Below are 25,557 nucleotides of genomic sequence, written 5' to 3' on the forward strand. Positions count from 1 at the left end.
TTGGATGCATCTGTTAGATGCATGTGTCCTTGTGTGTGTGTCTGTGTGGGGAGTGGTAGTGTAGTGGTTAGCGCGCTGCGCTATGAACCTGGCGATCCGAGTTCGATTCCCGCTCACGGCCAACACCGGTGACGATTATCTGAACCGGTCCTGGGCCTCCTCTAGGTCGACTCAGCCTAAAATGAGGACCTGGTGCGGTGTTTAAACATTGCCACTGGGGAAATAAAGGCGACCGAGCATGGTGCTGGCCACCCACCCCCTCGTGTGCCGTGCCGGTCTTCATAGGTGCTACTTACTAACAGCCTTAGGGTTTCGATTTAAAGCTTTCGTGATTGCAGGGATTCATCTTCTTGGTTCTTTCGGTAAAGTCACGTAGAAGGGAAATAATAAAGTAATACAAATAAAAAGAATATTTATTATTTTATTATTTCCCTTCTACGTGACTTTACCGAAAGAACCAAGAAGATGAAGCCTTAGGGTTGTTTTTTCGTGTGTATGTGAGCTTATGTGTGTTTACATATATCTCTAGAAACTAATATATGCATGTATGTTTTAGTCACCTGATGTTATGGTTATCCACTTTGCTACTGCTGCAGCCACCCTGGTTCTATTCTTGTCTATGCATGACAGTGGCATTTGCTGTATGGCATTTGGCCTGGCACGGAGTTCGCCGAGGTTGACTCAGACTAAAATGTCTGCCCGAGGCTGTTTATCAACAGTTATGATGACGTGGCATACTTGCGATGTGTGTCTCAATAGATGCACTGCTCCAGCAGTTTTATAAATACGTGTCAACCCATACGGTTTACCCGTATTCTTGTACAGGGAAATTTAGTTTTTAGGTCCATACGGCATACAGCCGTTTCAATACGGGCAACATTTTTTTGTCTATTAATGTTTCTCCCTTGTGATGGAGCTTTGTATGATGAACTTTTAGATTTATAAGGGCACGGGGTGACCAATAAGGTCTGAATTGGTTTGTAATAAGGTAGACACTGATAGCCCCTTATAAGGGGTTGACAGATATGGTTTTATGAATACCGTACAGCATTAACAGACGTTGCTCAAAATATGTGTCTCGAAAGTGCGTGTGATAAACGAGGGCGCCGCGGTGGCGAGATGACCCTGACGACTGTATATTTAGACTTTGCATGTTTTTCTCCTCGTGGTCGTGTGGATTTTCTCCGGGTCCTCCAGTTTTTCCCTCCCCATTTAGAATCAACATCACGCGCTTGAGATTATTTGGCTGCTATACATTTCGACGTGATAAGCCACTTCCGTTGGGCTTGTGATAGCCAGGTCGCATCTGATAAAGAGCAGCATAGCTCAGTGGTTTCTACCTGGTAAAATTTTTAATAGTTTAGTTTTTAGTTTATTATTTACAACATATTAAATTAATATGCAAGTGATAATGTGATGTTCCATTTGAGACAGTGGAGCAAACAAACTTCACAAACAAGACGTGTGGTGCTTTCAGATGCTCTTCTGCGGCCGTCTGGAATGCTCTTCCTACCGATATTAGGAAGCCACTGGGAGCTACGCACTTTTAAATCATCTACATTGACAAAACAAATTACTTTCAAAACACCATTTTGTGTTTAGTATTGCTTTCCTTCCCCCACACCTCCGATTAGCGCAGTTGGCTATGTATGGTGCGAAAGACGTTCAACAGACGTACATGCATGCAATAAAAGCAATACTAGATGTTGAAGTGAGAAGCGCACTCATTATTGAATAGAGATGCGATCGTGCCTGTCAAATTAATGGACGCCTCCATACGGCCGACCAAGCAGGGCGTCCGTGTCCTCGTTTTGGCGATGGCTCGTTTCTCCGTGACTTGTTGTGATGGGAGGATGGCAGGAATGCCCCCTTTGCGTGACAGCGTGCGCACGGTGGTGTGTGTGTGTGCGTGTTCACTGGAACGCGTTTGTGCATTTCAGAAAGCAATGACGCAGTTCGAATGGCACAACGGAACGGTGAAAAACATGCACGTGGATCTCCCGATGCTCCACAACTACCAAGTACGACAAATAACGGCTGATTTCTACACGCCGCCTTGCAGTTCACCGATACCATGGAACCTTTGGAATCCGTTGACAATCTCTCGCACCCTGTTGACCTCTTCACTTGTGCGCGCAACCCGTACGACGTACTTCGTCTCGTTCTTCTGGCCGCGGTCTTCGCCTTTTTTTCCAAGTTGCTGCAGTTGTTGATCTGAGTTCAGGGGTCGGCAAACTTCCAGAGCCATTTTTTTGTTTTTGTCTTTGACCAAAAGTTATGAGAGCTGTATCACACCACGCAGCACACCACGCATCACACCACGCAGAGCTACTTGTACACATCAGACACAGCAGGTATACAGCAGATGACAACACACATTCTGACTTAAAAAAACAAAATAGGTGATGGAATAAACTGTTGTCTATTTAGTTCTTGTCCTCCCTTAGTTATTCTTGAACGACACAGTTTGGCTGTTGCACATTTTGTCGTGACCAAGACATTCCACTGTGACCCCATTCCCTGCCATATTTAATCAGTTATCTTTACGTACAATTGTGTTTAAGATTTTTTAAAATATATATGGCTGCCCGCAAGGGGGCAGCCAAAGAGCCGCATGCGGCTCCCGAGGCGTAGGTTACCGACCCCTGATCTAGTTCACGATCTAGTTAATGATCTAGTTCATTATCGAGTTAATGATCTAGTTCATTATCGAGTTAATGATCTAGTTCATTATCTAGTTAATGCTCTAGTTCACTATCTAGTTAATGATCTAGTTCATTATCTAGTTAATGATCTGGTTCATTATCTAGTTAATGTGAATTTCACGTAGTAAACTAATTTAAAACACAAAAAACATACAACAACACCTAAAAACATGTCATCCAAGAATGTGCAAAAATAAGTTATTTTAAATAATGATGAGTGATTATCTGGCGTTTTTGAAAATCCAGCACCCCCCCTCCCCCTCCTCAGATAATCGATGATCTGCATAATACAATTCACACAGGTGCAGCCTCGGCCCGGTAAAGCAGAACTCACACATCTCGGCAGCCCTAAAGTAACTGATGACCCATCGCCCCCTTACCCATTACCCCAAACACCGAAGTCAATCGTGAGCAGACAATTTAGTCGCTTGCCACACATACACACACACACGCGTGCGCGCGTAAAACCCCACCAGAGTTTTGTAACACGGAGACTGATGGGAGACGTATTTGGACTGATGGGAGCCCTGGCCCGCTATGGGCCACAAATGCTCTTGTGTGCACACGCCTCTCTCTCTCTCTCATCACAGAAGCGGCTGGGCCAGGCCGTGAGGACCTACGAGCAACGCGTCAGCTGGCTGTCGTCCGGGAGTCGTCGCATCTGGGGCACAGTGTGTGAGATGAGGTGCGCACGGCCGCGGTGAACGCTTCTTCTCAAAAAGTTATTACAAAGTCTCCTTCCGTCTATTGCGTGTGTAGATGTAGTGACATGGTGCGGGCCCGGGAGGGCCGTGGCGTGCGATGTTCCTACGTCACTGTGTGGGTTGCTGTGTGAGACCGGCTCTCGCACAGCACAGCGTGCGATGCACCGTCATCGCCTACACCCCGTAGATGGGTGTAGTACCAGCCCTAGCGGGGCTTGGTGAGCGCTGGGATAGCGCGGGCACCACGCATGGCGTGTAGTGCGGGCTCCTACAAGGGGGAGCGGGAGAGTGTCAGCCCAGGGACAGAGTTGCCCCGGGCCATGGCACTTCGGTTGACCCCATAGACACGTGATCCGGAGTATGCACAGAGAAGGCCCAAGGTGGGAGGGCTAGGGGGTGATCATGTGTCCAGGGAGAGCTCTCGAGGTTGATGGAGAGTGAGCTAGAACGCTCGAGAAGTAGGGCGGGGCCGAGGGCGGAGCCGGCCCCGACCCGGGAGGATATAAAGTGGGTCCCTGAGAGGTACCAGGGTCACTTCGTTCTGCAAGCTGGAAGCTATACAGTGAGGGAAAAAAGTATTTGATCCCCTGCTGATTTTGTACGTTTGCCCACTGACGAAGAAATGATCAGTCTATAATTTTAATGGTAGGTTTATTTGAACAGTGAGAGACAGAATAACAACAACAAAATCCAGAAAAACGCATGTCAAAAATGTTATAAATTGCTTTGCATTTTAATGAGGAAAATAAGTATTTGACCCCTCTGCAAAACATGACTTAGTACTTGGTGGCAAAACCCTTGTTGGCAATCACAGAGGTCAGACGTTTCTTGTAGTTGGCCACCAGGTTTGCACACATCTCAGGAGGGATTTTGTCCCACTCCTCTTTGCAGATCTTCTCCAAGTCATTAAGGTTTCGAGGCTGACATTTGGCAACTCGAACCTTCAGCTCCCTCCACAGATTTTCTATGGGATTAAGGTCTGGAGACTGGCTAGGCCACTCCAGGACCTTAATGTGCTTCTTCTTGAGCCACTCCTTTGTTGCCTTGGCCGTGTGTTTTGGGTCATTGTCATGCTGGAATACCCATCCATGACCCATTTTCAATGCCCTGGCTGAGGGAAGGAGGTTCTCACCCAAGATTTGACGGTACATGGCCCCGTCCATCGTCCCTTTGATGCGGTGAAGTTGTCCTGTCCCCTTAGCAGAAAAACACCCCCAAAGCATAATGTTTCCACCTCCATGTTTGACGGTGGGGATGGTGTTCTTGGGGTCATAGGCAGCATTCCTCCTCCTCCAAACACGGCGAGTTGAGTTTATGCCAAAGAGCTCCATCTTGGTCTCATCTGACCACAACACTTTCACCCAGTTGTCCTCTGAATCATTCAGATGTTCATTGGCAAACTTCAGACGGGCATGTATATGTGCTTTCTTGAGCAGGGGGACCTTGCGGGCACTGTAGGATTTCAGTCCTTCACAGCGTACTGTGTTACTAACTGTTTTCTTGATGACTATGGTCCCAGCTGCCTTGAGATCATTGACAAGATCCTCCCGTGTAGTTCTGGGCTGATTCCTCACCGTTCTCATGATCATTGCAACTCCACTAGGTGAGATCTTGCATGGAGCCCCAGGCCGAGGGAGATTGACAGTTCATTTGTGTTTCTTCCATTTGCGAATAATCGCCCCAACTGTTGTCACCTTCTCACCAAACTGCTTGGCGATGGTCTTGTAGCCCATTCCAGCCTTGTGTAGGTCTACAATCTTGTCCCTAACATCCTTGGAGAGCTCTTTGGTCTTGGCCATGGTGGAGAGTTTGGAATCTGATTGATTGCTTCTGTGAACAGGTGTCTTTTATACAGGTAACAAGCTGAGATTAGGAGCACTACCTTTAAGAGTGTGCTCCTAATCTCAGCTCGTTACCTGTATAAAAGACACCTGGGAGCCAGACATCTTTCTGATTAAGAGGGGGTCAAATACTTATTTCCCTCATTAAAATGCAAATAAATTTATAAAATTTTTAACATGCGTTTTTCTGGATTTTTTTTGTTATTATTCTGTCTCTCACTGTTCAAATAAACCTACCATTAAAATTATAGGCTGATCATTTCTTTGTCAGTGGGCAAACGTACAAAATCAGCAGGGGATCAAATACTTTTTTTCCCTCACTGTACGTCCTACGAGGCATCAGCACGTGAGGGTCCGACTCTTCGTCGCTGTAACTCCTACGTATAGTGTAGTTAGCTGGGTGGTCACCACCCCAGGCTGTATCTGGTAAAGGGGCAGTTACCCCTTTGTATTTACGTGTTGCAATAAATGTGTTGCCTCTGAAGAATAATGTATGTGACTCAGTTGGACTCACTACATATATATTCAGATATCTCGAGCGTAGCAAAGCGGTCAGCACAGTTGGCTACGTACGGTGCGAAAGAAGTTCAACATACATACATCCACCGACCCAAGTTCGATTCCTGCTCACGGTCGACACCAGTGACGATTATCTGAACCGGTCATGGGCTTCCCGTAGGTCGCCTCAGCCTAAAATTAGTACCTATTTCGGTGTGTAAACATTGCCACTTGGGAGACAAAGGCGGCCGGGCGTGGTGCTGGCTACCCGCCTCCCCGTGTGCCATGCCGACCTTCATAGGTGCTCGCTCACAGCACTTTCCCCAACAGGCTATTAACGGCTATATGGGAGATCTTTGTCTTTGCCCACAGGGTGGCTCAAAGTCAGCACACATCGGGTTATTATATTTATTTTAACAAATTACATTTGACTGTTTAATTTAATAAACATTAATTCCTGCATGAATTATCTTGTGAAATTAATTTTAAGATTACAGGTGTGTAACCTTTGAACATTCATCAATTATGCTTGTCTCAATTAATTTAGCGCTTTATTTGAGGTGACCTTTCCGAAAAATATATATAATGATAACAGGTAAAATTTTAAAAATAGGTTTTTCCCCTTTTTGCTGGCAACAAAACTGAAACCTTTTTACGAGGAATCATGTCTGCATTAACCACAATACTTATGGTCAGAATGCAAACAAAAACATACTCTGATAATAAATGCATTGTCCTTGAAACTGATTGGTCTACACCAAGTAAAATATTAACTTAAAGAATAAATAATTACAATGTTTTAAATGCCAGTGTTAAGATAACTGAAATAACCCTACATGTCCTGACTTTTTGGGCCACCCTGCGTATTTAGAAGTGGTGAATGTTAGAGCTTTGTATGCTGTTGACACGTGTAGCATAACACTATTGTTTGTACACGAGAGCTGTCGTCACACAAAGCCATCCCACCCACAGGGTCAGGCTTTGATGTCAGTTGTCCATCATGAAGCAAACTTCCCCTTAAAACGTATTAGACACAATTGAAGAGTAAGCTTCAAAGCATGTCAAATTCTAGACTGTCTCCCAGTTGCCCTTAATTACAGCATGCTTAATTGTATGCACCTCTGAGGTACACTCAGCAAACAAATCTCTCTCTGATTAACACGTTGTAGCAGTAGGCTTTTTGCGACCAATATAATTCATAAGAGGTTTTTTGGGGTTAGATCGCGTAAATATAAATTCGTCGTTAAACCCGCCACCACCCGACACAGCCGATTAGTTAGGTTTGTCACGTAAACAAACGTGCCATTAGTTACCCGTTAGTTACTAGTTCAGAACACCAGTGTGCTTAACTACCCCCCCCCCCTCTCTGCCCCACCCCCCCTCTCTATTTAAGGCCTCGACACAGAGGCGTTGTTTCTCTGTGTGCCTATGTGTGTGTCTCTCTCTGTGGGTCTCTGTGTTATCTCTTTCTGCTTGTGTGTCTGTCTATGTCTCCGTGTCTGTGTTTTGTCTCTCTCTCAAATTTAGCAATCTTTGGAAGAACGTAATCAACCAGGTAGGGTGTTGACTGTTATGTTAGCCGACTCTCTGTGTTGTATTGCATTATATTTCTAAGTTTACTCGGTTTGTTTTCTCATTCATTCGTACCTGATGACGATTGCTTGTGTTGCAATCGAAACGTCGTATTCTATTATTATATAATTTAATTTCTTTCTACGTGACTTTACCGAAAGAACCAAAGAGTAATGCATGCAGTCACGAAAGCTTTGAATCTAGACACATTTATATTTAGGCAATCTAATCCAAGAAAAACTTATATTATGGATACCTCTGTCTTTTAATCAAACGGTTGTTAAAGTGCAGCTTTGGAAGAGTCACTGCGAATCTGATATTCTCAGACGTACCCAGGAAATTGACAGGGTGTGATATGTGTGTGTGCACAGGCTGGCAGTGCTGGTGGACCTATCCGAGATGAATGCCGATTACCTGGTGCATGTCCAGCACTCGATGCGTCTGCTACTGCAGACGCAGCTCACTGGCAAAGAGTCGTTCAACATCATCACGTGGGTCGCACACTCGCACGCACAGATACGCATATAAACTAAAACTGTAAAAACTATATATTTTACCAGGTAAGGCCCCACTAAGCTATACAGCTCTATTTCATGAGCGACCTGGCCACAAACGATAGCTTCAATGAAGTGGCTCATCGCGTGGAAATTTACAGCAGCCAAATACTCTGAACGCACGTTGATTATACATTTGGAGGGAAACACCGGTGAACCCAGAGAAAAATCACGCGACCACGGGTAGAAATACATGCAGGCGTTGGGGTCGGGATTGATCTTTTTTTTTGGGACAAATTGTACACGGCTTGTGCATGCCTATGTCTGATTCTGACACAGTTTGTTATGTCTGTGAAGTGCCGTGCACGCCGCTGTTTTAGTGTTGCGTTTGGCAGCTGCGGGGCACGGCAGCATCGTTTCCTCACGCAGAGTGAATGAACGCCCCCAATCCCAGTGAACGCCCCCCACTCCCAGTGAACACCCTCACTCCCAGTGAACACCCCCACTCCCAGTGAACACCTCACTCCAGGTGAACACCCTCACTCCCAGTGACCACCTCACTCCCAGTGAACACCCCCACTCCCAGTGAACACCCTCACTCCCAGTGAACGCCCTCACTCCCAGTGAACACCCCACTCCCAGTGAACACCCCACTCCCAGTGAACACCCTCACTCCCAGTGAACACCCCACTCCCAGTGAACACCCCACTCCCAGTGAACACCTCACTCCCAGTGAACGCCCTCACTCCCAGTGAACGCCCTCACTCCCAGTGAACACCCCACTCCCAGTGAACACCTCACTCCCAGTGAACACCCTCACTCCCAGTGAACACCCTCACTCCCAGTGAACACCTCACTCCCACTGAACACCTCACTCCCAGTGAACACCCCCACTCCCAGTGAACACCTCACTCCCAGTGAACACCCTCACTCCCAGTGAACACCTCACTCCCAGTGAACACCCTCACTCCCAGTGAACGCCCTCACTCCCAGTGAACACCCTCACTCCCAGTGAACACCCTCACTCCCAGTGAACACCCTCACTCCCAGTGAACACCCTCACTCCCAGTGAACGCCTCACTCCCAGTGAACACCTCACTCCCAGTGAATGCCTCACTCCCAGTGAACACCTCACTCCCAGTGAACACCCTCACTCCCAGTGAACACCCCCACTCCCAGTGAACACCCTCACTCCCAGTGAACACCCTCACTCCCAGTGAACACCCCCACTCCCAGTGAACACCCCCACTCCCAGTGAACACCCTCACTCACAGTGAACACCCCCACTCCCAGTAAACACCCTCACTCCCAGTGAACACCCCCACTCCCAGTGAACACCTCACTCCCAGTGAACACCCCCACTCCCAGTGAACACCCTCACTCCCAGTGAACACCTCACTCCCAGTGAACACCCCCACTCCCAGTGAACACCCTCACTCCCAGTGAACACCCTCACTCCCAGTGAACACCTCACTCCCAGTGAACACCCCCACTCCCAGTGAACACCTCACTTCCAGTGAACGCCCCCCACTCCCAGTGAACACCTCACTCCCAGTGAACACCCCCACTCCCAGTGAACTCCCTCACTCCCAGTGAACACCTCACTCCCAGTGAACACCCTCACTCCCAGTGAACACCCCCACTCCCAGTGAACACCTCACTCCCAGTGAACACCTCACTCCCAGTGAACACCTCACTCCCAGTGAACGCCCCCCACTCCCAGTGAACACCTCACTCCCAGTGAACACCCTCACTCCCAGTGAACACCCCCACTCCCAGTGAACACCCTCACTCCCAGTGAACACCCCCACTCCCAGTGAACACCTCACTCCCAGTGAACACCCTCACTCCCAGTGAACACCTCACTCCCAGTGAACACCCTCACTCCCAGTGAACACCCCCACTCCCAGTGAACACCTCACTCCCAGTGAACACCCTCACTCCCAGTGAACACCCTCACTCCCAGTGAACACCTCACTCCCAGTGAACACCTCACTCCCAGTGAACACCCTCACTCCCAGTGAACACCCCCACTCCCAGTGAACACCTCACTCCCAGTGAACACCTCACTCCCAGTGAACACCCTCACTCCCAGTGAACACCCTCACTCCCAGTGAACACCCCCACTCCCAGTGAACGCCCTCACTCCCAGTGAACGCCCTCACTCCCAGTGAACACCTCACTCCCAGTGAACACCTCACTCCCAGTGAACACCTCACTCCCAGTGAACACCCCCACTCCCAGTGAACACCCTCACTCCCAGTGAACACCTCACTCCCAGTGAACACCTCACTCCCAGTGAACACCCCCACTCCCAGTGAACACCTCACTCCCAGTGAACACCCTCACTCCCAGTGAACACCTCACTCCCAGTGAACACCCCCACTCCCAGTGAACACCCTCACTCCCAGTGAACACCCCCACTCCCAGTGAACACCCTCACTCCCAGTGAACACCTCACTCCCAGTGAACACCCTCACTCCCAGTGAATACCTCACTCCCAGTGAACACCCCCACTCCCAGTGAACACCCTCACTCCCAGTGAACACCCTCACTCCCAGTGAACACCCCCACTCCCAGTGAATACCTCACTCCCAGTGAACACCCCCACTCCCAGTGAACACCCCCACTCCCAGTGAACACCCCCACTCCCAGTGAACACCCCCACTCCCAGTGAACACCCTCACTCCCAGTGAACACCTCACTCCCAGTGAACACCCCCACTCCCAGTGAACACCTCACTCCCAGTGAACGCCTCACTCCCAGTGAACACCCTCACTCCCAGTGAACACCCCCACTCCCAGTGAACACCCCCACTCCCAGTGAACACCTCACTCCCAGTGAACACCTCACTCCCAGTGAACACCCCCACTCCCAGTGAACACCCTTACTCCCAGTGAACACCTCACTCCCAGTGAACACCCTCACTCCCAGTGAACACCTCACTCCCAGTGAACACCCCCACTCCCAGTGAACACCTCACTCCCAGTGAACACCTCACTCCCAGTGAACACCCCCACTCCCAGTGAACACCCCCACTCCCAGTGAACACCCCCACTCCCAGTGAACACCCCCACTCCCAGTGAACACCCTCACTCCCAGTGAACACCTCACTCCCAGTGAACACCCTCACTCCCAGTGAACACCCCCACTCCCAGTGAACACCCCCACTCCCAGTGAACACCCCCACTCCCAGTGAACACCCTCACTCCCAGTGAACACCTCACTCCCAGTGAACACCCTCACTCCCAGTGAACACCCCCACTCCCAGTGAACACCCCCACTCCCAGTGAACACCCTCACTCCCAGTGAACACCTCACTCCCAGTGAACACCTCACTTCCAGTGAACACCCTCACTCCCAGTGAACACCTCACTCCCAGTGAACGTCTTCACTCTGTGTAAGAAGTGCAGCTGACTTCCTGTCCGAGTTGTATTGCACTTTCGGCATGGTAACAAAAGATTTGAGTATAATTTGATAATAAATCGTGATTTGACATTTGTTGTTGTTGTACAAACGTTATCTCTGCCTTTGCACTCGACGAGGGCAAATGCTTCCGAGTTTGTGTACAATTTGGTGTGGTCTGGGACTGTTTTTGCTGTTGCTTTACTGCCCTTTCTGAAGCTTTGGAATTGATGATGATAATAATGATCTTATTCTTGGTTCTTTCCGTAAAGTCACGTAGAAGGGAAATAATAAAATAATATAAATCTAAAACAATGAGAGTTATATATTAATATTATTTTATTATTTCCCTTCTATTTGACTTTACTGAAAGAACCAAGAATATGAATCCCTGCAGTCACGAAAGCTTTAAATCTAAATAATTATCTTATTTTTAAAAGGGAAATTTGTGAATATGTGTGTCTGTTCTAAATGTTTAGCATACTTCCCAACATGCTACAAACTTTAAATTTGACACATGTGTAGCTCCCATACTGAATACAAACGTATGAAAATAGGCTTTTGTATTTTGGGGGGGGGGGGGGGGTAGGGAATGACCATGAAGTGTGTGGCATCAACCCGCATACAGGACTGGCGAGAATCGATATATGGTGAGCGTTTGTGGTATCGATTAAACGGGAATATGCCGATTCTAAAGAAATCTACAACCTTCGATTCCTTTTTTTCTTCTTCTTCTTGGTTCTTTCGGTAAAGTCACATAGAAGGGAAATAATAAAATAATACAATACAATTCTCACGACGTTTCGGCCACAACGCAAGCAGCCGTCCTCAGGTGAAGAACAGGGCTGTCGGAAAGACAGCGTCCGAATGAACACCACCAAGCTTGGCAGCATATATTTAAGCAGGGGTTAGAGGAGGAGAGCGCCTTGACAAAGGAATTTACATATCAACAGAGGAATTTAGCATATTTATGGCAAATGCAGATATGGTATTCGTCACTACTTGTGGAATGTGTAGGTGGTGGGGGGGGGTCTCAAAGTCATATTATGCTCGTGTATTATGTAGGATTAGCAGTAATAAAGGGAGGAAGTAGGATTCGCAGTAATAAAGGGAGGGAAATTTTAATAGTAAGGAGCTGCAGCAGCCAAAAAATTTGATTCCTTTGTGTTTTTTCCCACTGCGCGTTGGGTTTAATTTTAATTAACCGGATAATGATCAAAGTTTTATTTAAATGTATCATTAAATTGCTTAAAAAATATATAATAATATGAATTATAAAGAATAGGGTTATTGTGTGCAAACTTTACATGTAGTTCGTTAAACGTTTTTCCGTCTTAACTGGGGTTTACATTTGTAACTTTAAAGTAGTTAAATTGACAATTTAGTACTATTAATTATTATATTACTATGCTGAGCGCGCGCCAAAGCACGCATCTTCGCATGCACGAAACGTCGTGGTTCTCATAGCAACGCACACGCGCGATCGGTGGGGGACGGGGAAAAATTCTCATTCGCTTTGATGCCAAAAAAAAAGACACAACGCTGAGGTAATTCTTCAAAGTGTGATGTCCTCTTCTCCCCCTCCCACCCCAATGTGTGCAGTTACTACTATAGTCAATATATACTGCTGCAGAGTTGGTAGATACGACTATAGAGTCCGCACGCCGGGTTTTTACAATAGCTTCGTATTTGTGTATGTATATGTTATGTTTTTAAGTTTTGAGAAGTTTTTAAATATATTTTTCCCCCGGGCAACGGCAGGTACTTCCCGCTAGTTCCATGTATATAGCGCTTTTCATCAAGGATCTCAAAGCGCTGTACAGGACACAGCAGCAGCAGCAGCAGAAACTCAGCATAAAACGAATTCTATTTTAAACATATTTTAAGAATCCATTTACTAAATTAACTAAAAGTCAAATAAGGGGAAGCATATAAATAGGTTCTAAGACGCGTTTTAAAAATGTTCAAAGACTCAAAGATCGTGGAAGAGCATTCCATCGCCTGGGGGCTACACGGGGAAAAATCTCGGTAACCCATAGACCGAAGAAGCTTCAACCTGAGAATGGAGAGAAGATCTGCATCATCCCCCAGATCTTAGGGACCTTGAGGGGACACATGGGGGTGCAGCATGTCAATGATGTAAGCTGGGGCAAGATGGTTTTGTAAGTTAACAATAGGATTGTAAGCTGTATTCTATGCGAAACTGGAAGCCAGTGCAGGAGGCCACAGCGGGTGTAATACGATGTGAAGAAGGTGTTCTGGTTAACACCCTAGCAGCCACATTCTGAACATGCTGCAAATATATCAGCACCTTCTTAGCCACGTCAGCGAGATAAGATGATGCAATTTGAACGTATGTCTAGATTTGAAGTTTTCGTGACTGCAGGGATCCATACTCTTTGGTTCTTTCGGTAAAGTCACGAGGAGCCAGGGAGGAGAGATAGAGAGGGGGGTGTGGGGTAGGGGGAGTGGAGTGCTGCAAGCTAGAGGGATTACAGGGCGAGCAAGGCACGAGCACGACAAAATGCGGGGGGGGGGGGGAGAAGTGGCTCCGTCCCTCTCTCTAACTTATATAGCCTCTTGTTACAGCAGCCCTTTTGCCCACTTCAGCAATTGTTTCTAGCTGTAGTTGTCCCACCTGATGACGGATGCTTGTGTGCTTGTGTTGCGCCCGAAACGTCGTGATTTAATTTATTTTATACCTACGTGACTTTACCGAAAGAACCAAAGAGTATTGAATGTGAATGTGTTTTATTTATTCCAGGGGCGCCACGTTGGTTGTGATGTTATCTTGCTCACCTGGTATGCAGGAGGTCGGGGCTTCGATCTCGACCCTGATTTCTCCACGTTTAGAATCATGTATTGAGATAATTATTTAGATAATTTTGCTGCTATAAATCTCCAAATTATATTACACTTTGTTGAGCTATCATTTGTGGCCAGGTCGCTTCTGAAAAATAAGTTAATACCTCAGTGTGGTTTGCGTGGTAGGATGGGGATGGTATAGTTTTTTTGTGTGTGTTTGGGTAATTTGTTTACCTTTATTGTACTTTGCACTACTGTTTTTGTATTGTTTGTTGTTGTAACATTCTTTCCCCATGCCCCTCCTGGACATCTCCTGGACATTTGTGAAAAAGAGCTTTATAGCTCATCCAATTCATCCTGCAGCATCAATAAATATTCTGATTCTGATAGCTTCGCACTGCAGCGTCTGTGTGTGCTCGTGTAAATCCAAACGCACGTCGTGACATCCGCGCGGGATGCCTCTGGTTGACTGCCGTAGAATCAAACACTCGTGGAGGGAAAGAGACAGACTCCTACTGCGGCGTTGCATATATAATTGAAATGTTACAATTGTGGACAAAAAAAAACGCCAATAGAGACACATTGGCTCCTGACGGCTTTAAAAACGTGGATTTATTGAGCCTAAAGTTCACGTTGCAATCCAATCTGGAAGTGAGAGTTTAAAGCCAAACATTCAAAATAGTGTGCTAATTACATAATTATGTATGGGGACGTCCATAAATGACGTCACGCGATTTTGGACGATTTTTAACCCCCCCCCCCTTCGTCACACGGCGTCACAAAAAGTCAGACCCCCCCCTCAAATATGATGTTACAAAGCTCTGCCCCCCCCCCCAAAACCATATTTTCAAATCGCTTTAAACTATTGTCATTGTAGTGCGTATTTAATGTGGCGATGCACTCTGATGTTGTAGGAGAAAACATTTGTTAAAAAATCAATTTAATTAAGTAGAACGTGTTGTCTATATTTATTCAAAGTTGCGCATTTTGATGTGACGTCACATTGCTCAAACCCCCCCCCCCCTCGTCACACATTGTCACAAATGTCTGACCCCCCCCCCCCCCCAGGTGCGTGACGTCATTTATGGACGGCCCCTATGTATGTTATACATTTTTACTGTGAATAACCGAACGAATAATAGATATCCATTTTAATTTATATGACTACATTAACCCCCCTTCTGGCCTTCACACATGGTTGGCTCACAAGTGATGACATGACATTTATCCCTCTGTTTAAGACCGAAACAGGAGGAGAATTTCTCCACAGCTCTGGCTGTCGCCTGATGATGCTGGTTGTTGTAATTACTGGCGACATGTCACGGTACTCGAATTGTAAATATTGTAGTGAATTTATTCTCCAAGACAAAACCGGTGTGCTGAACGAGTAACTAATTGGCACGTTTTGTTTACTTGAGAAACCTTACTCATTCGCTTTGTCGAGTAGTGGCGGGTTTAATGATACATTTATATTCACACGATCTAACCCACAAAAAAACCCTGTTATGGACACTTCTCATTCGTTTTAACTATTTAAATATTAAAGTTCCTGCTACTGTGTTGCACGGTTATAAAAGAAAACATTTAATTATTCAGCCTTAACGCCGTGAGTTTCAAGTCTGATTGCATTGATGATAGCTACATTGTGGACGTGCCCGTGTGTGCGTGTGCGCTACCCACAATAGCTTCGGGATGGAAATTCAAGCCTTTCGTCCTTCGCCGGTTCCCCCGAGCCCCGAGAACCTGCAGGCGGCCTGGAGGTGGGTCCACAGCGCACGCGCCTTGAAATCAGTGACAGCTACCTTGAAGAAGCGGTGGAGAATGAGAGCTGTCAAACGCACACACGCGCCTCCTCAAACACAGCTGAGGCAGACGTCACAATGCGCTTGATTTGCGGCTTTCTAATGCGAGCGCTTTGCCTTTGAGGTGAAGGTTCGCTGATTCTAGTCACCCTGACTGATTCCCTTGTTAGATGATGTTGATTTTGCTATTTTACTTCTACGCAACCAAATGGTGTCTGTCATTTATATATAAAGAAATTGTCGCTTAACCGTGTCCCTCGCCATAGGGAGCCCCCACTTACACCGTCAGTGTGGGCGCTGTGAACGCCCTTCCTGTGGGGAGGAAGCGTTGGGGGCGGTAACGCGGGGGCCCAGCGGTAGCATGCCGCCACGGTGGACTACCTCGCCTGGTATACAAGAGGCCGTGGGTTCGATTCCGACCTTGACGCCTGCTGTATATTTGGAGTTTGCATGTCTCTCATCATCATCACGGTGGCTAGGAGATGTTAACTACCTCGTCTGGTATGCAAGAGGTCATGGGTTCGTTCCCGACCCTGACGCCTGCTGTATATTTCGAGTTTGTATCTTACTCTCCCCGTGGTCGCATGGATTTTTCTCCGGGTTCTCCGGTTTTTCCCTCCACATTTAGAATCAAAATGTGTTAAGAGTATTTTGGCGGCTATACAATTTCCATGTGATAAGAGCTGTCATTTGTGGCCAGGTCGCTTCTGAAAAAGAGCTACATAGCTCAGTGGGCCTTACCTGGTAAAAATCTAAATATCGTTTATTTTAGTATAGTTTAGTATATAGTTTAGTTTTATATATATACAAAAAAATATATAGTATAGCGCATGAATTTGCTGTGGTTAATACTGCAGTAGCGTACAAACCATAAAATACTACTCCCCGTCCGCTTCACAGTGGACGTTAAAGAACCCATGACATCATTGGAAATGAATAGACCATTTTTGTGCCGCTATCACGATCCAAATTTTTCCCAATATAAAAAAAATTGCCCGCACATTACTGAATTGGGATTACATAGCATTATCATCGTCATCATCATCTTCATCATCGTCTTCTACTGGCAGACTAATGCACATTGTGTCTGTGAAACACTGCACCTTCGTGATGGCCTTGCACTATGAGAATGGCGCGAGTACAGAATTATTTGAAACATATCCACAATAGAGATTTTTTTTGGGTTAGATCGTGTGAATATAAATGTGTTGTTTAACCCGCCACCACCCAACACAGCCAATTACCAAGGTTTGTCACGTGAACAAAATGTGCCAATTAGTTACTAGTACAGCACACCAGTTCTGTGTTGAAGTGTAAATCCACAACATTTATAATTCGAGTACAACGTTTCGCCAGTGATTATAACAACAACCAGCCTCATCAGGCTATAGCTAGAATTTACTATCCAACACACCAGTGTGCTGAACTAGTAACAAATTGCCATGTTTTATTTACGTCACAAACCTTACTAAATGGGCTGTGTCAGGTGGTGGCAGGTTTAACGACACATTTATATTTACGTGATCTAATGCACGAAAAAAACTTCTTATTATGGATAACGTTGGTCGAGAAAGCCTACTACTACGACTACGTGTTAACTTTATTATCAACATAATCGGTCGTCCAATCGTGAGACCGGCCGCGAGCGATCACCGACGTGTGAAGTGCGCGTCAGCATCAGCCGTGGTTGTGGATCTCACGGCAGCTGGGTGCTGGAGTGGCGGTGCGGGGGTGGCCGGGACTTACTGGGTGCACTGCGCCTGGTACTGGAGGACCCTGAGGGGCCTCCTGAGGGCATCTACGTCTTCACCAGCGGCGTGCCCGACCAGGATCTGGTATGGCGGTAACCGTATTTTATTTTGTTATTCGTGTTGCTATTATTATTACAGTTGATTATCGATTTATTCAGCACGTGATTATCCGGCTGCTTCCAAAATTATCCGGCGGTCCTGGGGAGATCCGGCGAAACCGGCAAAACTGCTCCAAAGGTTGTACCAAGTCCGGCGGATTGGCACCACGTGCATGACAAAAATAAGGAGCTTTGCTTGATTTCAGTGTCAAATATTTTTCCAGTACATTATACACTACATACATACAACTTAAACAATGAATATACTGCACGTATATACATCACCCCATGATACAGAGTCTTCGAGATTGGAGTGGTAAGTACGGTACGGTAAATATAGTCACGTTTTACAGGAGGATATTTATTACTTGCCTATTTGTTTATTTATGCCAATTTCACATAGTAAACAATTTTTTTAACACTACAAAAAAACATAGACACCACAACAGCTAAAAAAAGCTATTTTAAATAATGATGATGAGTGATCCTGGATTTTTCTAAATCCAGCACCCCTCCCCAAGCTGCCGGATAATCGGTGATTGACTGTATTATGATTATTATTATTGCTTTGCCTGTTTATCCAGGAATACCTCGCCGAGTTCTCAACACTCAGTAGTGGGGTAATGTTGCTTATGTGAAATTGAGTAAATTGAAGATGTAACTTTTCAGCATTGGGATTGTTTGACTAATACCAGTTACGTAGTATGTTTTTGTTGTTGTGTTGCTTGTTATGGGAGGAAAGCTCCTTTGCCAGTAGCAAAATATGATAATTGTTTTTTTACCCTTTTATCTGGCAACAAAACTGACACTTTTTTTTGTTGCCAGATTAAAAGGCTATAAAACATCTGTTATGGATATTGGCCAAAAAACATCTGAAATGCTGTAAAATTTTGTACAAATCACTCACTTGGGATTACACATAGCAGGACCGTTCTGAAAAAAAAATCTCGAGACTCGGTGAGGCTTTCCTGGGGAATAAAAATAACAATACTAATAAACTTCCCCTGCACGTTGAGCAGTCCCCCTCCTTAACCCTCGCCCCTCCACTCCTTGCCGTCCCTCCCCTGCGTGCCCTCCGTTGCGGTCACTAACTCACTCCTCGGCCCCCCTCGCACCGCCCCTTTGCCATCTTAACCACTACCGTTGTCGTGACCGCTTTTTAAAAGACGTGCAAGCGCCTTGAGTTAAGGCACTCTCTAGATAAATGTAAAATAAAATCAACAACAACAATGCGCCGATGAAACATATTGCGAATTATGGCACCCCCTATCGACTGTTGTGGCAATGCAGGCGGCCGTGTGCGGCTACGTGGAGGAGGTCAACCTGGGCCAGGAGGTGCGGCTGCACGCCTGCCTTTTCAGCGCGGGGGGAAGTGGCAGCGGTGGTGGCGGCACCAGCGGCCCCGCCTGCTACGCCAGCGGCGCGGAGACGGCCGAGGCTTTGCGGGCGTTGGCACGCGCCGGCAGGGGCCGTCTACACTGCTTCAGCGAGCAAGGTGCCATGTGCACGCGCGTGTGTGCGTGTATTAGTGTGCGTGCGTTGTCTGGCAAAACAAACCCCTACCTCCTCGTCGTGTCGGACGGGAAACGCTGTCGTGGGCAGTGCTGTGGGGGGAGGGCCAATTCCAATTGGCCTTTCCCCTCATGGCGTTTGTGACCACCGGCCAAAAGGGGGCTCTGGACGGGTGCGAGGGGCTGGTAACCCCTCCACCTTCAATTAATTACCGCTAAACCACGACGGAAAATTTTGATTAATAAACTTGTGCCGGAGGCCCCGGGGGGACAGGCGTCTATAACGTCTCCTGGCCAAACTCCATTTGGCGGAGCCAGGAGACTGAATCCTTACCCTCGGGGCTCCTCCAGAAACAACAAAAAACCACTACGTGTGGCCACGTGGAATGTTTGAATGCTCACTGCGGAGGAAAGGCTGCCACTCCTCTGTCGGGAGCTGGACCAGTACCGCCTGGATCTCTGTGGTATTCAGGAGGTCCGGTGGACCGGCTCTGGCTCCTGCCACCATGAGGGGTGGACAGTCTTCATCTCAGGGCAGGAGACTGCCAAGCAACAGGGAGTGGCTCCTCTTCTGAGCGTGGCGGTGAGGTGTGGGAAGCTGTAAGCCCCAGACTACTTTGGGCTTGCCTTCCCATCAACCAGAGGCGAGGAGCGGTGGTCGTGGTTACTTATGCCCCCACTGAAGACGAACATCCGTGGAGGGATGCAGGCAAGGCCGATGAGTCAGATACCTTCTATGACCTCCTGTCACAGGTGCTAGCTAAAGTCGCCCCTCGGGATAGAGTCATCTTGTTGGGTGACTTCAATGCCCGTGTTGGTCATGATATTGGCACTTGGTCTGGAGTGATTGGAAGGTATGGACCAGATCAGCTCAATAACAATGGCAGGAGGCTGCTAGATTTTTGTGCAGCCGATGGGCTTGTAATTACCAACATGCTGTTCCGGCATCGGCGCATCCACACAACATCATGGATGCATGCTGGGTCCAAGCAAGAACATCTTCTGGACTACATAGTGATGGAACAGCGGATGCGGGCCCATGTCCTTGACACCAGGACCTACCGTGGAGCTGATCTGCCCACTGACCATCGACTTGTCATCTGTAAGATGCACCTGCCATTATTCTACTCCAGTGGTGGGTGTACACCGAGAACCCCATTCAAACCCTTAGTGGCATGGTCTCAGCTAGCTGATGAAAGTGGCAAGTTAGAATGTAATCATCGCTTGCGGCTGGGGTTGGCATCGTCCCCCACTCCTCCTGATGTCGAGGGGAAATGGGCGAGGTTTAGGACTGTGGCTCATGCAGCTGTAATGGCTGCTTTGGGTACATGGTCCAGACCTTCCCAGAAACTCTGGCTGACAGAGGAGGTGTTCAAGCTGGCTGAGAAAAAGCGACAGGCCCACTCTCATCGGCTACGGCATCCCATGTTGGAGAATGAGGAGGCTTACCGCAGCCTTCACTCAGAGTTTCGGAGAGCCGTGAGGCGCTGCAAGGATGGGTGGTGGTCGCGGGTTGCTGAGGAGATGGAGTCTGCCTCAATGGCCCGCGATCACAAATTGCTCTTTAATTCCATAAAAAGTAACCTGCAGCGCCACACCAATTACCATCATTAGGGGAAAGAACGGTGATCTGATCCAATCTCCGACCCCCAGGAACAGGTTTGCAAATTTGCTGAGCATTGCTGTGAGGTCCTGGGGGAGGGGACATCTCTCAGCCTGGATAACAACGTGGGACAAAGTGGGGATGACCCTGCCGAGGCTGCGGTGCCTGTGAGTGGCTGGCTGAGGTGCCATCTGTTGAGGAAGTACTAAAGTCGATCCAGAGCCTGAGACCAGGAAAGGCACCGGGCAAAGATGATCTCCCAAGAGAAATGCTGAGGGAGGGTGGCGTTTGTGCACATGCTGCCCTACATGACATCATAACAACAGTCTGGACCACTGGGCAGGTTCCGCAGGACTGTAACAACTACAGGGGCATCTCACTCCTCAGTGTACCGGGAAAGGTCCTGGCAAGGATTATTCAACATCGCCTTGCTAGGCACGTTGAGGAAAGGCTTGTGGAGCCCCAATGCGGTTTCAGGAAAGGGCGGTCCTGCACAGACGCCATATTTTCTGTCCGTCTGCTACAGCAGAGAGAGTGCAGAGTTTCCCATACCTGGGCAGTGTGCTCATGACCGGCTCCGGTTTAACAGCAGAGGTCTCACTCTAAATCAGTCGAGCGGCATTATCTTTTCATCGGTTGCGTAACGCTGTGTGGAAGCTATCTGGTCTGTCGCTCCGCACGAAGCTTCAGGTCTTCTCGGCCACGGTCATTCCCTCCCTTCTCTACGCTTGCGAAACGTGAACCCCCCTAATGGAACATGTTAGCCGGTTAGACACATTTAGGCTGGCCTGCCTACGATCCATCCTGGGTTTAACCAGGCTGGATTGTGTGAGGAGCTTACAAATCCTTGAAATATCTGGACGAAGTACCATCGGTGAGCTCCTTCAGCAGGCAAGGCTGCATTGGCTGGGCCATGTAGCCCGCATGCCCAGCCACCGCATGCCTAAACAGCTGTTGTTCAGCCGGATCGAGGGGGCGAAATTGGCGCGGCACGGGCTAGAGAAGAGATGGAGTGATGTGGTACAGGAGGATGTGGAGCTGAGTGGATTTGCCGATGACTGGTACCAGCGGTGTCAAGATCGGCCTCTGTGGAGGAGGCTTGTGAAGGACGCTACTGGGCAGTTAGAGGCAGTCGCCCTCCAACAACAACGGAGGGCCGGGTGGCTAAAGCACAGCAAGTTGGCACAGTAGGGGGCAAAGGTGGTCCATCAGCCAGTCGTCTCAGTCACAGTCAACCTGTGGCATCTGGGTCTGCCCCGTGACTTCCTGCCAGCAGGAATTCGACACTTCATGTGGCCTCAAGGTGCACATAGCCTGGCACAAGCGTCATGTTGACGTCACCGCCACTTAGTGGCAATAAAACTCACCACACTGTAGGTCAAGCAATACTCACCACACTCCAGGTCACAACAACACTCACCCACTAACCACACTGCAGGTCACAACAACACTCACCCACTCATTCACCACTCTCCAGGTCACAACAACACTCACCCACTCACTCACCACACTGCAGGTCACAACAACACTCACTCACCCACTCACCACACTGCAGGTCACAACAACACTCACCCACTCACTCACCACACCGCAGGTCGCAACAACACTCACCACACTTCAGGTCACAACAACACTCACTCACCCACTTACCCACTCACCAAACTGCAGGTCACAACAACACTCACCCACCCACTCACCACACTGCATTCATCCACTTTGGAATTCCCTCCCATCGACTTTTTGTCCCATAATCTTAAAACAACCATTTTAATTTCAAGGATAGTGTTAACAACTTCTCTATTACAACCTTTATAGTGCTGTCTTTTTACTGCTCGCCTCATGTATTCGTGTCTCTGGGACTGTGCCCAGCAACCGTGTTCAAATAAATCTATTACACGTTCCCTCTACTCTTACTGTGCTAATTCACGTTTTTAAACACGAACAAGCATGTAAAATGATGCCGTTTGTAGCTTACACTTGTCTTCAAGTAACAAATAGCCCACGCAGAAAACCCTCCTCTCTATCCGCGAGGGTCACGCTCTTGAAAATACTGGCGAATGCAGAAAACCTTCTTCCGTTGGGGAAAAATGGGGTTATGGTTCCTGGCACGAGTGAACATAGGTGGATTAAATGGTAAATGTTTAACAACAATTACTAAAATAAATAACAAATGATTATCACTGTGTAACAATTTTTTTAATTTTGTTTTGTTCCTGGGTAGCAAGCGTTATTTCCTAATTGCTTATGTCATTTTTGTATTACTTTAGTATAAATACATGTTCATTTTTATTCATATGTTGTTTTTTGCTGACTTTATGTGAACGAAAAGACACAAATTCGCCCGTTTTCTCATTGAAAATAGGTACATTTCAAAATATTACTGTCCTGGTCACAAAAGCAAAGTTTATGGGGAATAATAGCCATTTTCTATACTTTTTAGGCATAAGCAATTACGAAATAACAATTACTACCCAGGAACAAAAATTGTGTTATATAGTGTTATGAATGTGTTTTTAAAATTACCTGTTGATGATGATTTGACGATGACGATGGAGTTGATGGTGATGTTGAGGAATTCAGGAGGATGACTCCTCGGGAAATGCTGGGTGTTTGATAACAACGACGCACAGGTGATATTAACGGTGATCACAAGTTGATAACACAGGTGATAACAACAGTGATCACAAGTTGATAACAACACAGGTGATAACACAGGTTATAACACAGGTGATCACAAGTTGATAACAACACAGGTGATAACAACGTCGCACAGCTGTTATCATTTTAGCACTCTGGGAGATAGTGCTCACCTGCATCATTGTCCCCGATTGCATTCGTGCTCTTTTTAATAATGGACCCAACAGTCCACTGGTTTATACCAAAATGTCTAAACGAGTCGACTGTAAGTACGTATAGAAAGTAATCACGCACTATAGCGAGTTCACAGCAGGATTACTGTGAGACTGAGGACTGAGCGGGCAGCCGAGGTGGCGTGCCTACTCTTGGCAGTTTCAAATGTCGTAACATGTATAGTACAGTAGTAACCTGGACTCACCTGGAAACGCGCTGGCTAACGGGGCTCTGGTTAGCCACTTAGGCTAAGGGAGTAAACCCTGATAACATCCCGGGTGGATACCAAGTGGCCACCTCGGTGGGGTGGATGAGCTACGGTCCAGATGGCCAACGGCATATGGCGGAGGAGCCACTGGATGTCTGGTGCTTCAGGACAAGCCTTCCAATCGTTATTGGTGTTCTGCCTCGTCATTGGTTCCTGGTTAAGCCCCGTGCGGTAGCTTGTGTGCAACAGACACTGCACTTAAATTAATTCATGCACTGGCACCCTCCAGGGAAACTGTGCCATCGCACCACCACACTACACACCTAAAGCCCTTGGGCGATTGGCAAGTGGCGAGCGGGGCAGACCTATTACAGCTCGAAGCTCCTAGTCACAACCCAGCACCAAGGCGGCAGCTATTAGGTCGTCATGCATTCGGATTAGGCAGGAGTACATCCCGGCAGCTGTAGCTGTGATCAGAGGTCGCAAACTGGTTTTGATTCCTTAACCATACCCGTACCCTACCCGAAATGAGTGACAAACGGTTACTCACCAGTGACTCACGGCCTACCCGTACCCGTACCCGGCCGCACCAGGGTCGCAAACGGGTACCCGTACCCGGCCGGGTACGGGTAGCCGGGTATAGGGTAGGGTACGGGTATCGGGTACCTGGTTGCGACCTCTGGCTGTGACTGAGCAACCCACGAGGATCCACTCTGCTCACCCCAAATGGGGAGGGGACTAGAAAAGGTGCCCTACACATAGCCTGCCTAGCAACATCCTGTCTAGCTTAGCGCGACCAGAGGGAGCATCAATAATAAACAAAAAGAAATATAACCTAAACATTGGATCCTGGAATGTCAGGACCCTCACAGACAACCCAAACTCGCAACGTCCAGAGCGCCGAACAGCTCTTGTGGCACACGAGCTGAGACGATTTTATATCTATATTGCCACGCTCAGCGAAATCTGTCTGGCGGATGAAGGCCAACTGACCGAGCTAAGTGGAGGCTACACCTTCTTTTGGAAGGGTAAACCAGCACATGAACGACGCCTGCATGGCGTAGGGTTTGCAATAGACAACATGCTCATCAGCAGCTGAAGTGAGCTCCCAATTGGTATCAATGAGCGTTTTATGCCCCTATGCCTGAAACGCGCAAAAGACCAACATGAAACCATCATCAGCACCTATGCACCTACACTGGACTCTGAAGAAGACACTAAGGAGACCTACTACAGCCAACTCAACCAAATCCTTCAGAGTACACCAAAAACTGACAAGCTGATTCTCTTCGGCGACGTCAATGCTAGAGTTGGGAGAGACCATCAAATGTGTAGTGTTTTGATGAGGGAATTCTTCTGTGCCAGATGGTGGTGGTAATCAGGTTTCAGATAGGAATCTGTGTGGGTGGCTTTCCTGTAGACAGTGTCCCAACGTCAGGTCTCTTCTCAAACAAAACATCTAGGAATGGTAGCTTATCATCCTTCTCTGCAAACCTTCTGGCTACTATCAAAGGTTTGTTCATTAAGCCATCTAGATATATACAGTGAGGGAAAAAGTATTTGATCCCCTGCTGATTTTGTACGTTTTCCCACTGACAAAGAAATGATCAGTCTATAATTTTAATGGTAGGTTTATTTGAACAGTGAGAGACAGAATAACAACAACAAAATCCAGAAAAACGCATGTCAAAAATGTTATAAATTGATTTG

At 47.4% G+C, this 25,557-nt stretch overlaps 1 protein-coding gene across 3 annotated transcripts in view; it reads left to right on the forward strand.

The window, feature by feature from the left end:
- VWA3A (von Willebrand factor A domain containing 3A) overlaps positions 1-25,557 on the forward strand; it is a 167,509-nt gene that overhangs the window by 71,934 nt on the left and 70,018 nt on the right. For all 3 annotated transcript variants that reach the window (XM_078598274.1, XM_078598292.1, XM_078598284.1), the window contains 6 exons: positions 1,941-2,021; positions 3,296-3,390; positions 7,692-7,811; positions 15,710-15,784; positions 17,532-17,661; positions 18,966-19,170. In XM_078598274.1, coding sequence (XP_078454400.1) covers positions 1,941-2,021; positions 3,296-3,390; positions 7,692-7,811; positions 15,710-15,784; positions 17,532-17,661; positions 18,966-19,170 — 706 coding nt within the window. The remainder of the gene's footprint in view (positions 1-1,940; positions 2,022-3,295; positions 3,391-7,691; positions 7,812-15,709; positions 15,785-17,531; positions 17,662-18,965; positions 19,171-25,557) is intronic.

Source organism: Lampetra planeri, chromosome 1 (genome assembly GCF_965212315.1).
Source record: "Lampetra planeri chromosome 1, kcLamPlan1.2.h2, whole genome shotgun sequence".
NCBI classification, from domain to species: domain Eukaryota; kingdom Metazoa; phylum Chordata; class Hyperoartia; order Petromyzontiformes; family Petromyzontidae; genus Lampetra; species Lampetra planeri.